The 14,015-nt window shown below is 39.3% G+C and overlaps 2 protein-coding genes across 6 annotated transcripts in view; one reads left to right on the plus strand and one right to left on the minus strand.

The window, feature by feature from the left end:
• The window catches only part of CCDC122 (coiled-coil domain containing 122), a 28,100-nt gene extending 27,290 nt beyond the window's left edge, over positions 1-810 (minus strand). The window contains exons 1-2 of the mRNA XM_019650328.1: positions 588-810; positions 7-174 (exon numbers count right to left, since the gene is read on the minus strand). The gene's annotated coding sequence lies outside the window, so the exon portion shown is untranslated. The remainder of the gene's footprint in view (positions 1-6; positions 175-587) is intronic.
• Positions 479-12,686, plus strand: LACC1 (laccase domain containing 1). Of its 5 annotated transcripts, none has more exons than XM_019650326.1 (7): positions 479-645; positions 1,715-2,333; positions 3,217-3,395; positions 4,147-4,312; positions 7,198-7,423; positions 8,821-8,981; positions 10,469-12,686. In XM_019650326.1, the coding sequence occupies exons 2-6, from the start codon at positions 1,772-1,774 to the stop codon at positions 8,978-8,980; spliced, it is 1,293 nt and encodes a 430-aa protein (XP_019505871.1). In that variant the 5' UTR covers positions 479-645; positions 1,715-1,771; the 3' UTR covers position 8,981; positions 10,469-12,686. The 5 variants fall into 5 exon arrangements, with proteins under 5 accessions (XP_019505871.1, XP_019505867.1, XP_019505872.1 ...); XM_019650322.1 differs by having other exon boundaries at positions 480-627; XM_019650327.1 differs by having other exon boundaries at positions 490-590.
• Positions 12,687-14,015: the final 1,329 nt, after the last annotated feature.

Here is a 14,015-nt window from a genome sequence, read left to right on the forward strand (position 1 = left end):
GTGCACCTTGGTCACAATTCCAATGGTTGGTGCCTTCTCCTAGTGGAACACAGTTTTAAAAGGACGTCAGGACACGTGTTTGTCAACACAGGGGATAAAGCTGCAGAGAGCGCTGGTCCGGGCAGCACGGAAGGCGGGGTCGGGGCATAAGGCAAACGCGGGCCCGACTTGTTTCTGGAAACAAACAAACACATTTAGAAAAAGGCGCCCTGTTACTAGAACCCCGGAGAGGACGAAGCGCTGACGGAGCGAGGCTCAGGCCTGGGCTCTGGCGACGACACCGCGTCCCGGCCACGCTGCTGGGGCCGCGAACGGCCCGCGGGCGGACTCAGGGCGGGGCGTCCCCTCCCGGGGCGGGGCGAGCGTGCAACGTGCTCCCGGGGCCGCTCCGCCGCCCGCCTGGCTCCGGCCCCGGGGCCCTTCCGCGGCCGGCTTCCTGTTCCTCTCCCCTAGGCGGGGCGCACCCGGAACTGCGCCCGGAGCTCCGGCCGGGTTCCCTTACGTGGGCGCGGCCGCCCCGCCGCTCCTCCCACGCGCTCCCGCCTCCCGGCCCCTCGCCGGCCGGCCGCGCCCTGCGGGACCCGGACCTGGTGGGTGCCCGGCGGGGATCCGCCGGTCCGCGCCGAGGTGCGTGAGGTCGCCCAGGTGGGACGGCCGTCGCCGCCGCCGACAGAGGCCCGGGGACCCGTCTTTTGACCCCTGATGACACGCTCCCGGGTGCTGGGGGGCTCGGGGTGGGGGCGGCACATCGGACAGCTCGCGGCGGACGGGCGCCCAACTCCGAGGAGCCGCTCAGCCGCCCGCCGGCTGCGTCCGCGCGTCGGAAAGTCCCAAAGGGGCGGGGCCGAGTGGGGGCGTGTCCCGGCGGGTGCGGCCCCGCCCCGCCGAGCCCAGCGCGGGATCGGCACGGGACCGGCGCCTTCGGTGGTGTTGCACGGTCGCCCTTACTTCTCTTAACGTTTTGCAAAACTGGCGAGATGAACTTGAGCGGGCGCCCCGGACGGTAGGGAGTGGAGGTTGGAGTGGCGGCCGGAAAAACCGTGCGGGGCGAAGGGGGTCACGGAAACGGGTCGCCAAAGAGGGGCCGACAGCCTGGGCCGGGAGGTCGGGGGCTGGAGGGGAGAACACCTCGGGCAGCCACGAGTGGGAAAGCAGGTGGGTACGTCGGATCCAAATGGCAGTCACTTCTGTGGCCATTGCCGTTCCTGGAGTAGTAGTGTGTAAATCCTGGAAGGAAATAGCTAGGCCGTCTCAGCTTTTATGCCTTAAAAACGCGATTTGAAAGTACAGCTCCACTTAACATATTGAATTTAAAGCTCTGGTATTTCCTATGAAGGGATGTGACCTAGCATGTCAGTCATGTCAGAATTAATGATATATAAATTGACACCATGTAATTAAGAAATAGGACTTGGTCTAAAGCCACAAGTAACTCCCTGCTTAAAATTTGCTCTAGGGAAAACAAAACAAAAAACCCCCAGGAACTGTTGTTTTGTCGGAAAGATGTACATATACTTCGAATTAAGAGGTGGCTTTGCTTGAAGTGTCATTATTCTCATGACAAATAGTGGACTAGCTTTTCCAGGAGGGTTCTAGATTTACCATTTTGGTTACATTTTTAGATCAATGCAATTCTCTTTTCTAGCCACACGTTTCTGTTGTAACTATGAAAAGATCGATATAATTTTGCACTCATGCTAATTTTTCTTTACAGGTGATTTTGGGAGGGCACAGAAGTCTTCTTTGAAGAGCTTTGTATAGTTATTGAAAGATGGCAGAAGCAGTGTTGATTGATCTTTTCGGAATGAAATTGAACTCTCAGAAAAACTATCATCAAACGTTGCTGAAGACACTGAATGCTATTCGATACCACCATGCTGCCAAGGCCAAGTTCCTTTGCATAATGTGTTGCAGTAACATCAGCTGTCAAAGGGATGGTGACCATGATAATTATGAATTAGAAACAAGCAATGGATTGTCAACTCTCTTGGGAGAATTTGAGAATGTTAGCAATCCCAGCACAGCTGCCTCTTTGTATACCATTAAACAAAAAATTGATGAAAGAAATCTGAGCAGCATTAAGGTAATTGTACCCACACACCGGAAGACATTAATGAAGGCTTTTATTGACCTGCTCTTCACAGATGTTTACAATTTTGAGTTTGAAGATTTACAGCTGACTTTGAGGGGAGGTCTGTTGAAACAGTCCACTGAAATAAACATGATCACAGCTCAAGAACTAGAAGCAATCCAGAATGAAATAGAAACGCATTTGAGAAGTCTGCCAGCACTGAATGGAGAATTAACCATTATCACATCTCCTTTGATCCCAGGTATGTTAAACCACAGATTGGGAAAAAACAGTCTTTCTTTTGAAGTTGTTCACCTCTTGTTTTGCCTTCTTTCTTTTATAGACAATCGTGGGCTTATGTGCTCATTAGCGTCATTGCAACATAGGAGTGTCATAGATGGTTTTGTAGGGTTAGGGAAGTCACAGGATATCAAGGGATAGTCCCTGCAAAGTCACCCTAAGTCAGCGGTTCTCAACCTTTCACAGGGGTCGCCTAAGATCATCAGAAAACACATAATTTCAATGGTCTTAGGAACTGAGACACCGCTCCTCTATCCATCTCCAGGCCCACATGCAGATATGCCCATATACGAGTGCCCGGCGACCCCTGTGAAAGGGTCCTTCGACCTCCAAAGGGGTCGCGACCCACAAGTTGAGAACCACTGTTCTAAGTAAATATATTTGCTTTTTGCAAATTCAGCCTTAAGACAAATCCCCAGGCTTCTTTTATTTATTTTTTATTAGTTTCAGTTGTACAAAACAGTGTAATTGTTAAGATATTTACACCCGAAGCATCTCCTATTTAGCAATTCTGAAATCTTACCTCATTAGCACCCTTACAGAAGATTGAAATTTAAAACAGTCAATTGTACTTCCTGGTTAAGCCATATTTACTGTAAACTATATGCTGTTGGGTATAACAAAGACAAATAGGACAGAAGACACTCTCTGAAGATCGATAACCCCAAAGGAAAGGTAAAACAAATACAAAGCATAAGGTCAAAGTGCTGTAGAAATTAGATGTCAGAGAAACGAATGCAGGTTGAGATGATCAGGGAGAGCCTAACCAAGAGATAGGCAGTGTGATGCTCTTTATAGTCTTTTGTATTAACATAGTTTTAATCTTCACTACTTATCTTCAACAGATATTTTCATACATGGATTTACTACAAGAACAGGCGGGATATCTTACATTCCAACTCTCAGCTCATTGAATCTCTTCAGTAGTTCCAAACGGAGAGATCCCAAGATAGTTGTTCAAGAAAATCTGCGTAGATTGGGGAGTGCCGCAGGATTTAATGCAAAGAAATTTTACCGAATAAAGGTAAAATTTATGTTTCCTATTTTGAAAGATCTCCAGTTTATGCTTGACTCTGCTAATGACTAATGAGCTTTAATCCAGCTATTTTAGCTTTTTGCATCTGGTGTTTCATCTAGAACTTGAGGATAATACTTGGGGCTGTTTTTCTTAGATCTGTAGGCTGTAGCTTGAAAATCAATTCTGTGACATATATATTTCACCTGGCGCTCTGCAGGTCTAAAAGTACAGCTGGTTCTCAGAAAGGTTAGTACCACTGCCCTTTTTAATTTAGAAGAAAGGTTCATAAATGGTGGGAGAGAAAAGCCATCATTTTCTAAATCAACACTAGGAACTTAGGGTACAATTGATGCGATAATGCCTTGCTCCTTACAGAATTCTAGCTTTACCTGAGTCTAGGACAAGTAAAAATATCATTGACTTGGTAATTTCTTTCAATGAATTATGGCAGTTCTCGTGGAAAGCACTGCACATAGGGAGCCATTTCTAGTGGGAGGTGTTTGTTATGTTTAAAATATTAAAATTTTAAATATTAAAGTCTTCTTTCCTTTGAATAAAACATGCAGAAATTATAATACCAAAAGTTAAATGATAAGTAAATTTGTTATTTTATCATATGTAGAGGTGATATATTTAATGAATGCTAGCAGTCTTAAACTGGTTATATGCTTTTGTACAAAATGAGTACTTTCAGAAGAACTGATGGTATGAGAAGTTCTACTTTCAAAACACTTTTATTGCACGCCTCTGGTATTAGACTGATCATGCCAATGACGTTTGGGTGATGGGAAGGACAGAGCCTGAATCTTACGATGGAATCACCACCAATGAGAGAGGAGTCACAATAGCAGCTCTTGGTGCTGACTGCATACCAATAGTTTTTGCAGATCCTGTCAAAAAAGCATGCGGTGTTGCTCACTCTGGTAAGTAAACTTAATTAAGCATGTAGGATTTTACCAATTTTTTAGTACAGGAAAAATCATTTCTTTCTGGTGGCATGACAGACAAACAGTTAATTGCTTTACATGGTGATAAGTGTAAAGATAGGGGTAGGTTCAGCATAATCCTATTATAGAAGCAGATGAAAGAAGTACCTAAGTCAAATTGTATGAATTAGAGTGGAATTCCCAGAAGTACGTACCTGGATTGATTCCTGAGGAATGTGTAGGGTTTGGCTAGGTACCAGTGTTTTTCAGAAGGAATGCAGATAACATTTTGGGCAAGATAATCTTGCATTGCAGACAGTTTGCTTGACTTTCGAAATCCCCAATTATTGTAATTTAAAAAAACGCCATCATGCTTTTCAAAACACTCCCCAGGGAGTGGTACTGCCTCTGGATGAGAAGCCTTGGATTGGAGTCCAGGCAACGGGGAACAGGAAGGTTAGGCACGCTGGGGAAAGGTGTTCATGAAGATGGCAGCAGCATGTAGGAAGGTATGGAGACAAGCACAAAGGAGAAATGTTTGGAAAACTGCATTTGGTTCAGTATGCTATAGTCTAGTGGCTTTAACAGTTCTCTGAGGATAAGAACAAAATTTAAAAGTTGTTAGATGATGTGTTAAGGTTATGGAGTTTTGTTTTCTGGAGGTTTTTAAAAATACCATTTAGATTATCTAGTGATAATGACTCTATGTGAAATGAGAGATGATCTTTTGGATTTCCTTCTGCTTGTAAATCTATGACCACTTTGCTTTTTTAGGCCATAGATAGATAAGGAAGTGGCATATTTTTCTTTTGACCCAACGAAAGTAATGGAATCAGATGAGTACAAGTCAGTATTGTTATTTGACATTGTCAAAAGTTATTTAAAGTTTGAATCTTAGTTCCTGGATATAAAAAGGAGATATGATTTGTTACTTCTTAGGTTTTAAAACATTAAGTTTTAAAATACCAAAGATAAAGCTGTCAAAACAAAACTATTGAAAAAGAACAAAGTTAGAGGTCTCACGCTTCCTGATTTCAAAAAATAATCCAAAGGTACAGTAATAAAAACAGTATGATGCTGGCATAAAGACAGACATATAGACCAATAGAATAGAATAGAGAGCCCAGAAATAAACCCTTGCATGTATGGTCAAATACTGAGAATGTATAATGGGAAAAGCACAATCAATCTCTTTAACAAATGGCACTAGGAAAACTGGATATTCACTTGCAAAAGAATGGATGGTGGACCCTTATCTTACATCATATATAAAAAGTAACTCAAAATGGATCAAAGAATTAAATGTAAGAGCCAAAATTCTAAAACTCGTAGAAGAAAACACGTGTAATTCCTTGTGATCTTGGATTAGGCAATGGTTTCTTAGCTATGAGAGCAAAAGCACAAGCAACAAAATTAAAAACAGATAAATTTGATTTTGTCAAAATTAAAAACTTCTCTGCATCAAAGGACACAATCAACAAAGTGAAAAGGCAGCTCACGGAATGGGAGAGAATATTTGCAATTCATATATCTGACAAAGGATTAATATCCAGAATATATACAGAACTCCTACAACTCAACAACAACGAAAAAGCAAGTAACCTGATTAAAATATGGACAAAGGACTTGAATAGACATTTCTTCAAAGATAATATACAAATGACCAACAAGCATGTGAAAAGATGCTCAGCATAACTAGGAAAATTCAATCAAAACCACAATGAGATATCACCTCATGCCCATTAAGATGGCTAATATATAAAAACAAACACACACACAAACATACAAACAAAACAAAGTAACAAGTTTTGGTGAAGATACAGAGAAATTGGAACCCTGATTCACTACAGGTGGGAATGTCAAACGGTGCAGCTGCTACAGAAAAATGGTATGGTGTTTCCTCAAAAATTTTAATATAGAATTACCATACTATCCAGCAATTCCACTTCTGAGTATATTTCCAAAAGAACTGAAAGCAGAATCTCAAGGAGATATTTGCAAACCCATGCTGATAAGCAGCATTATTCACAAAAGCCAAGAGATTGAAGCAACTCAAGTGTCCATTGATGGATTAATGGATAAATAATGTGGTATATACATACAATGAAATATTATTCAGCCTTAAGAAAGAAGGAAATCCTGACACATGTTACAACATGAATGAACCTTGAGGACTAAGTGAAATAAGTTAATCACAAAAAGAGAAATACTGTATGATTCCACTTATCTGAGGTATCTGAAGTAATCAAATTCATAGAAACAGGAATTAGAATGGTTTGGGGGAAGGCGCAAAGGGTGATTTATCATTTAATAACTTGTATAAAGTTTCAGTTATGCAAGATGAAAAATTTGTGGAGATTGCCCACACAATGTATTGGGTCGTCGGGAAAATCATGATGCATTTTTGCATTGAAAAACAGAAAAATACGTCATGACTTTCCCAATGACCCAATAAATATATTTAACACTACTGAAGTGCACACTTCAAAATGGTTAAAAATGGTAAATTTTATGTGTTTTTTTCCACAATGTTTTAAAATGCAGGAAAAAAAGTGAGGCAGGAAGAGAGAGAGACAGAAAAGACTTAAGAAGGTCTAATCCCAGTGGAAACTAAAGCACAGAACATTTTAAAAGGAAATGGAAGGGACCCCCACCTCCATTAAATGTCTCTTCTGTGTCAGGTGCTACATATAATATACCTCCTGGAAAAACCAGTATTTTAATTAGTTAATTGGTTATTTAGCTTAATTAATTTTGTGAATTCACTTATTTCTGGACTTTGAGAAATACATAAACTGGCTCTGCTCATTTTTAACTTAGATATAAATTAAGGTGAAATTTTGTCATGTTATAACTTGATCTCTTTTTCTCCTGTTTACCAGGTTGGCGAGGCACTTTGTTAGGTATTGCTATGGCTACAGTGAATGCTATGGTAGCAGAATATGGCTGCAGTGTGGAGGATATTATTGTGGCCCTGGGACCTTCAGTGGGACCTTGCTGTTTCACGCTTCCAAGGGAATCAGCAAAGGCGTTTCATAATCTTGATCCTGAATGTGTACGGTTGCTTGACTCCCCAGATCCCTATGTTGACATTCGTAAAGCCACCAGGTAAGTTTGCTTATTGCTTATTGCTTCTAAAATGAAAATTAAAGAATAATTGGTAAATATAAGAAAAATTCAGGTGGCAGATAATTACATTGCTGACATATACATGTATACAAAAACTCATTTTAAATATGAAATCTGTTCTCACCTAAGTTTTAATAACAGAAATTTTCCTGGGTGGTATCTCTTCTTGATTTAAAAGTGAAGGAAGAAAACAGCTGGCATATAGTTTTAAGAGAGCTACTTAAACTCCATGTAGAAAAGTTGGGATGTACTTGACTTAATAGCCATTCCCCAGCTAAAAGTTGTTTATTAATAAACTCTCAGGAAGCTGATATTTTAAAAATTACTGTATTTCCCCATGTATAAGATGCACCCTTTTTCGAAAAATTTGGGGTCTAAAAACTGGGTGCGTCTTATACAGTGGTCGTGGATTTCAAATGCCATAGATGGAACTGAGGACGGGGCAATATATGAAGACAGTGATTCGTCGTCAGACACAGATGAGGACAAGCTAATGGTTGGGAGTTTTGACAGTGATGAGGAGTTGTATGAATTTTATGATGAATAAAACTTGAGTTCAGTAACTTTATGTAATAACATTTTTTTTCAAATTTTGGGCCCCAAAATTAAGGTGCTTCTTATACATCGGGAAATACGGTATTGTATTCTCAAATTAGCTAGAGGAATATATTTCTTACCAAAAATAGTAGATGATATAAACACAGTCACATTCAAATTTTTTATGGTCCCTTGCATTTTTGAGTTTATGAAGTTTTGCTATTAGCTGTTAAAATTTGTCCTTTCTACAAAGGAAAATTGATGTCTGATTTGAATCATGTTTCTATTCCAGTCAGCAGAACCTTGCCGAGATTCGGCCTCATTTAGCGCATAAGTAGAAAGGATTGAAATGAATTCTTAAATGTTACTTGTGCAATAAGTATCACTAATTTACAGTCAAATTTTGTATCATAAAGTCTTTATGGAAAAACAAATTTTGTGTGAAAAATTTGGTAATAGGAGGAAAGGAGATGGGAGTGCCACATGACTAAAAAGCATGCCTCGCCTGAATTAAATGAATCTTGTTTACAAACACCCTGGCAACTTTAAATTTTCTTCTAAAATAAGAACTTGGTTTTGAGTACGGAATTCTATACCCAGCTGATGTCTGCAGGACAATATGGAAAGTTGTATACTTCATATATGAATTTAGGTGACACATGGTGATAAAATGTACCATTCCCTGACTAGTCCACGCTCTGTAACTGAATAACAATTTGCATTCTTCCAAGTATATATTTTCAACAATTCTTCTGCACCAATATCCATACGTTTTTCATATTGCATTGACTATTGGTAAAATCAACTCTTGCTATCTTCTGAAAAATCTTTGTCCTAAGGATTCTTCTAGAACGGGGAGGAATTCCACCACAGAATATTGAGAACCAGAAGCAAGATCTCAACCTCTGTACATCCTGCAATCCTGACAAGTTCTTCTCCCATGTCCGAGATGGCCTTAATTTTGGTACACAGATTGGCTTCATATCAATTAGAGAATGAGGTACAGCAGGTTCTCGCTCCCCTCTGCCACCTCCTCTCCCCTTCTTCCTCTTTCCATCTTCCCCTCCCCTTATTTTTACAAGTAATTATATTTACTCCTTTATTCCTATAGGAAGAATTACGTTTCCACTTTTTAGTGAAACGATAGTGGCATACTCTAATATAAAGACCAGCCACTCCCTTTCCTAGTTAATGAATAACCAGGCAGGCATATGTTAAAGATAGAAAACTAAAATAATTTATCCTTTAATAATCTGTATTTTCCTATCATAACATCCTTTTTAAAAAAAATTAAATTTATTGGGATAACATTGGTTAATAAAATTATGTAAGTTTCAGGTGTACAACTTTATAATACACCATCTGTGTATTGCGTTGTGTGCTCACCACCCAAAGTCTAGTCTTATTCTGTCATCAGATATTGGACCCTCTTCATCCTCCTCACACCCGGCTTCCCCTCTGGTGAACACCATACTGTTGTCTGTGTGTATGAGTTTGTTGCTTTTTGTTTTATAACCCACATATAAATGAAATCATAAGGTTCTTATCCTTTTCTGTCTGACTTATTTCACTTAGCATGATACTCTCAAGATCCATCCATGTTGTCACAAATGGCAGTATTTTATCTTTTCTTACGGCTGAGTAGTAGTCCATTGTATATATGTACCACATCTTCTTTATTCAGTCATTGATCAAAGGTCACTTAGGTTGTCTCCATGTCTTGGGTATTTTGAATAACGCTGCAATGAACATAGGGGTACATATATCTTTACATATGTGTTTTCAGATTTTTCTGGTAAGTATCCAGAAGATGGATTGCTGGGTCATAATATCCTTATACCTTTCTTTTTAATTTTTTAATTTTTTATTTTTGAGAAGAAGCCTTTACATAAAGATTCTAAATTCTGGAATAAGAAATCCTCACACACACAAAGCGGCTTGGTTGTCAACTAGATTTCCAACTGATTATCTACAACAGGAGTTGTTGGCCAATTTTCTTTAAAGGGCCAAATAGTAAATATTTTAGGCTTTGTGAGACATACAGTCTCTGTCTCAACTACTCATCTTTGCAGAGCAAAAGCAGACAGGAATGATAACAGAAACAAATGAGTGTGGCTGTGTTTCAGTAAAACTTTATTTATGAAACAAGTGAAGGGCCAGGTTTGGCCCACAAGCTATAGTTTGTTGATACCTGATCTTCAGCCATAGAGCAAGATTGAGTGTAATTTCACAAAATTATCACTTATTAGAGATGGGTTTTTTAGAGTTATCTAAAAATATTTCATGACAGTGATTTAGCTCTGACCCTTTAGCATACATCTAATTTTCTTTAAGGTTAGTTTTAATTGAATTAATAGTATTTTTAGTCTTCAAAATATCTTTAACCCTTTAACACACAAAATACTTTAATAGACTAAGTGATCCTTACCTTAATATTCCAATAGCACTAGTAAGGAACTCATATTTGATTTCTATTTATTTTTACAGATACTTGATTGGATTTTTATGTAACTGTTTCCTGCCTCCTTCCAAACTGACTTCAAGAGAGAAATTGAGCTGTTTGGTTTACTAATACCAAAAGGATTACAATGGTTAATTAATCTTTAGGGTAAATTTTCACTATTATCTAAAGCCAAATGATTTTCATTTGATTCCAACAATAACTGGCAAAAACGTCAGTATGATGTGGCTTATACATTTTATACAGGTGAGGGTTCCTCTTAAAGTTTGTTCCCTGTATTTGCTACATGAATCAGGAATAAGTCTGTTCAGTATTTATCGGGAATCTTCTGTTTGTCAGTCCTTGTGAAAAGCAAAATGGTAAGACTTTTCCCTATGAGTCTAATGCAGTGGAGGGGATAAAGGCTTCTAGCACTTAAATTTAATTTTAATAGCAGTAGAAGAGTACAGAAGAAGGAAGGATTGATTCTCTCTGGAAGGCAGGATAGAGGAGCCATTACAGAGAAAATTGCATCACAAGGGCCTGAAAGATGTGTAGGCTTCAGACGAATGAAAAACAACCATAACAGGATGAGGGAACATCATGAACTAGGGCATGAAACTGAAAGTGTGTGCCATGTTCTAGAGAAAGCAGGGTGTGGACAGGACTTACTGGAAAAACAGGTTGGAAACGGATTATTTAGGGTCTCCGATGCCATGTCAAAGAGTTTGGAGTTTATTTTTCAGGCAAAGGGTAGGCATAACCAGTAGCGGAGTGTTTTTATTTCCTTGGCATCATATTTAATAGGATGGACTTAAAATGAGAGAGACCAAAGCAGAGAGACTAGTTCAGAGGCAATCAAATTACTGTAAAACAGAAATAATGAAGCCAGAATGAAGGCAGTGGACATTAAAATGGAGAAGAGAGGTGATGGCTTAGAGAGACATTTCCGAGATGGAATCAGCAGATCCTGTGCATAGCTGTGCGGATAGTGGTGAGGGAGAGTGGAGACATCACTGAGGACTCCCAAGATTTCCGCTTGGCTGACGACCCAGAGGGGCAGCAAAAGGCGGGAGAAGGATAATGAATTTGACACGTAGACCAAACAGCACACAGGTGGAAATGTTAATATGTGGTCAACAATTAGAAATAGAGACCTGGAACCTCGGAGGGAGCCGGGAAAAAGACACAGGTGTAGAAGCTGGGTCTGCAGAGATGATGCCTGAGTCGTTGGGCGTAGGCGGGAGCATCGAAGCGGAATCACACGGACAGAAAAGAGGAGGTCCAAGGGTGAAACCTCATGCGACACCAGCATTGGAAGAACAAGAAGCGGAACCAGTAAAAAAGAGGAATCACAGAAGTAAGAAAAAAATATAGTCGTTTTGAAGAAAGAAGCCAGTGTATGGGAGAGGTACTCGAAAGACACCTTCGGAGGTAAGAGGGGGACTGAGAGGAATCAATGGATGGACCGTACTGAAGCCGTTCTCCAGGAAGCGGTGGACCGTCAGATTGCTGTGTGCTGAGGAACGGGATGCAGAGGCGCCCTTCACAGTGTGTGTGAGAGAAAAGAAATGGCTGCGGGCTGTGTCTTGAAGGAAGGGGCGTTTGTTGTGGGGAATGACCATATTTGGAGGCTGAAGCGAGGAGTTAAGCTGTTCTTCATTTGGGAAAGGCATATAATATATATGTTAATGTGAGTTGTCACAGCACATCTTAAGAGATTTATACACATTTTTCTTACATGAATATGCAGTAGAATAACAGAAAATTACATTTGTTGGATATTTACAAAGTACTTTCACAGACATTACCTCAATTGACCTTTACAACTACTCTGAAATACGTAGTTCGGCTGTTACCCTTTTCCTTCAGATGAGAAAATGGAGCCTGGTTGAAGTGGAGCTTAAAGTCACATAATTTGTGATAAAGTAGATTTGAACCCACATCTTGTGACTGCAGATCTCATTGCAGATTTTACGGTTAATCAAAGATACTGAAATTAAAATTTTATTTTCAATCATTTTTTTAGGTTTTTTAAAATCTTTTTTTAATACCATCTATTCATTCAGTTAAAATTTTGTTGAAGTATTAGGTCAAGTTAAAAAGCTACAGTCCTAGCTCTCAAGATGTTTAATATCCAGGGGAAGGGGGCAGTCAATAAACCAACAATTTCAATACTTGATATGTGTCATAAGGTTGACACAACCTGATAACCTTGTTTAATTTAGTTCTATGCAATTCATATAGCTCAGTGTGAAATTTAAGTGAAAGACCTCATTTCATCCAATTCAGAGAAGGCATTAAACACAACACAGGGCAGCAGTTTCAAACTCATGCAAACCACTCTTTTTTTTAATGGTCACAATAAAGATTAAGGAGTAATCCCACACATTGAGAAAGGTTGATAACTTTCCAGTTCTTCACTGTGCGTTATTTTGTTTGAAGTTTACACATTTACAGAATACTAAGCACCATGTTTCACTTTATATATGAAAAATGTTAAAAAAAATAAAAATTATGTTTGATTATCTATGATGTTGGATTGTTTGTATAGAAGTATATAGTGAGAAATTGTCTCCTTTAGTTTTACTAAGTGAAAAATATTGATTCAGTAGATCAGAAACAGAATGACTAGGTTGTTAAGTAATCATATGATATTGCCCCTGCAAGGTTTCTGTTACTTTTAAGCATTTTCATATATGCATAGGTTTCTGGGACTTTTAGGCTGCAACCACAGTGATGATTTTTAATAAGCTTTGTTTTCAATCTAAGCACTGATACTTAACTGCACATAGGAAATATCACTGTCATTTTATTAAGCAGACAAATTAAGTTTGGAAATCAAATGAGAGTTCATGACATGATTTTTGGAGGTATTAATTACCAAACTACAATTTATTTAATTATAATCTCAAATTGTAAAGAACAGCATAGTGACTAAATATGGTATACTCTTGTTTTATAAAACATATGAAAAAATGATCATTCCACTAGGGGGCAGTATTTCTACAAAAAGCTCTGCTCTTTATCTAAAGTTGAGCCAATCTTGATCGCTGTATTACTAGTACAGAAAAAAAGGAGGGTACTTATAGTTAATGAATGTGCTGCTTTTACTTCAGATATAACATACTGTAGCTCAAGTAGATGAAAATATTTAGGAACGAACACTCACCCACCTGATTTTCCCTTCTACAGAATCTCCAGTAACTGCTTTTCTATAAGTGGATTTTGGGGGGGGGGAGGAATTCAGAGAAACTTATTCTGTGTCGCATGACAAAAACACTAATTATACCCACAGACTCAGAAGCTAGATGATAAGATGACAGAGACATCTGAATTACATCGTTTTATATCTCAAAGTGTGATTTGGCATTTGTTTTCACTTGGTTGTCCGAAAGTTATACTTCAATGTATCCATCCTCCTCCTTATGAACCCTTAGAGAATGCCACCAACCTGTGGAAGTCCAGCACTTTCAAAAAGCACTGCTCGATTATCTGTGTGCCTGTGTGCTTTGTGTGTGTGTGGGCGCGTGCGCGTGCACTAAATGGTAAACAGGAAATACGAATTTGCTATGTGTATGATGTATAGCCTCT

Source organism: Hipposideros armiger, unplaced genomic scaffold (assembly GCF_001890085.2).
Source record: "Hipposideros armiger isolate ML-2016 unplaced genomic scaffold, ASM189008v1 scaffold_139, whole genome shotgun sequence".
NCBI lineage: Eukaryota > Metazoa > Chordata > Mammalia > Chiroptera > Hipposideridae > Hipposideros > Hipposideros armiger.

What these genes read in the sequence shown, in the direction of transcription:
- LACC1 (XM_019650326.1), top strand. Translation starts at nt 1,772, where the DNA reads ATGGCAGAAGCAGTGTTGATTGATCTTTTCGGAATGAAATTGAACTCT. An exon ending in AGAAATTTTACCGAATAAAG is followed by an intron (nt 3,396 to 4,146) that starts GTAAAATTTATG and finishes CTCTGGTATTAG; the next exon opens with ACTGATCATGCCAATGACGT. An exon ending in ATGCGGTGTTGCTCACTCTG is followed by an intron (nt 4,313 to 7,197) that starts GTAAGTAAACTT and finishes CCTGTTTACCAG; the next exon opens with GTTGGCGAGGCACTTTGTTA.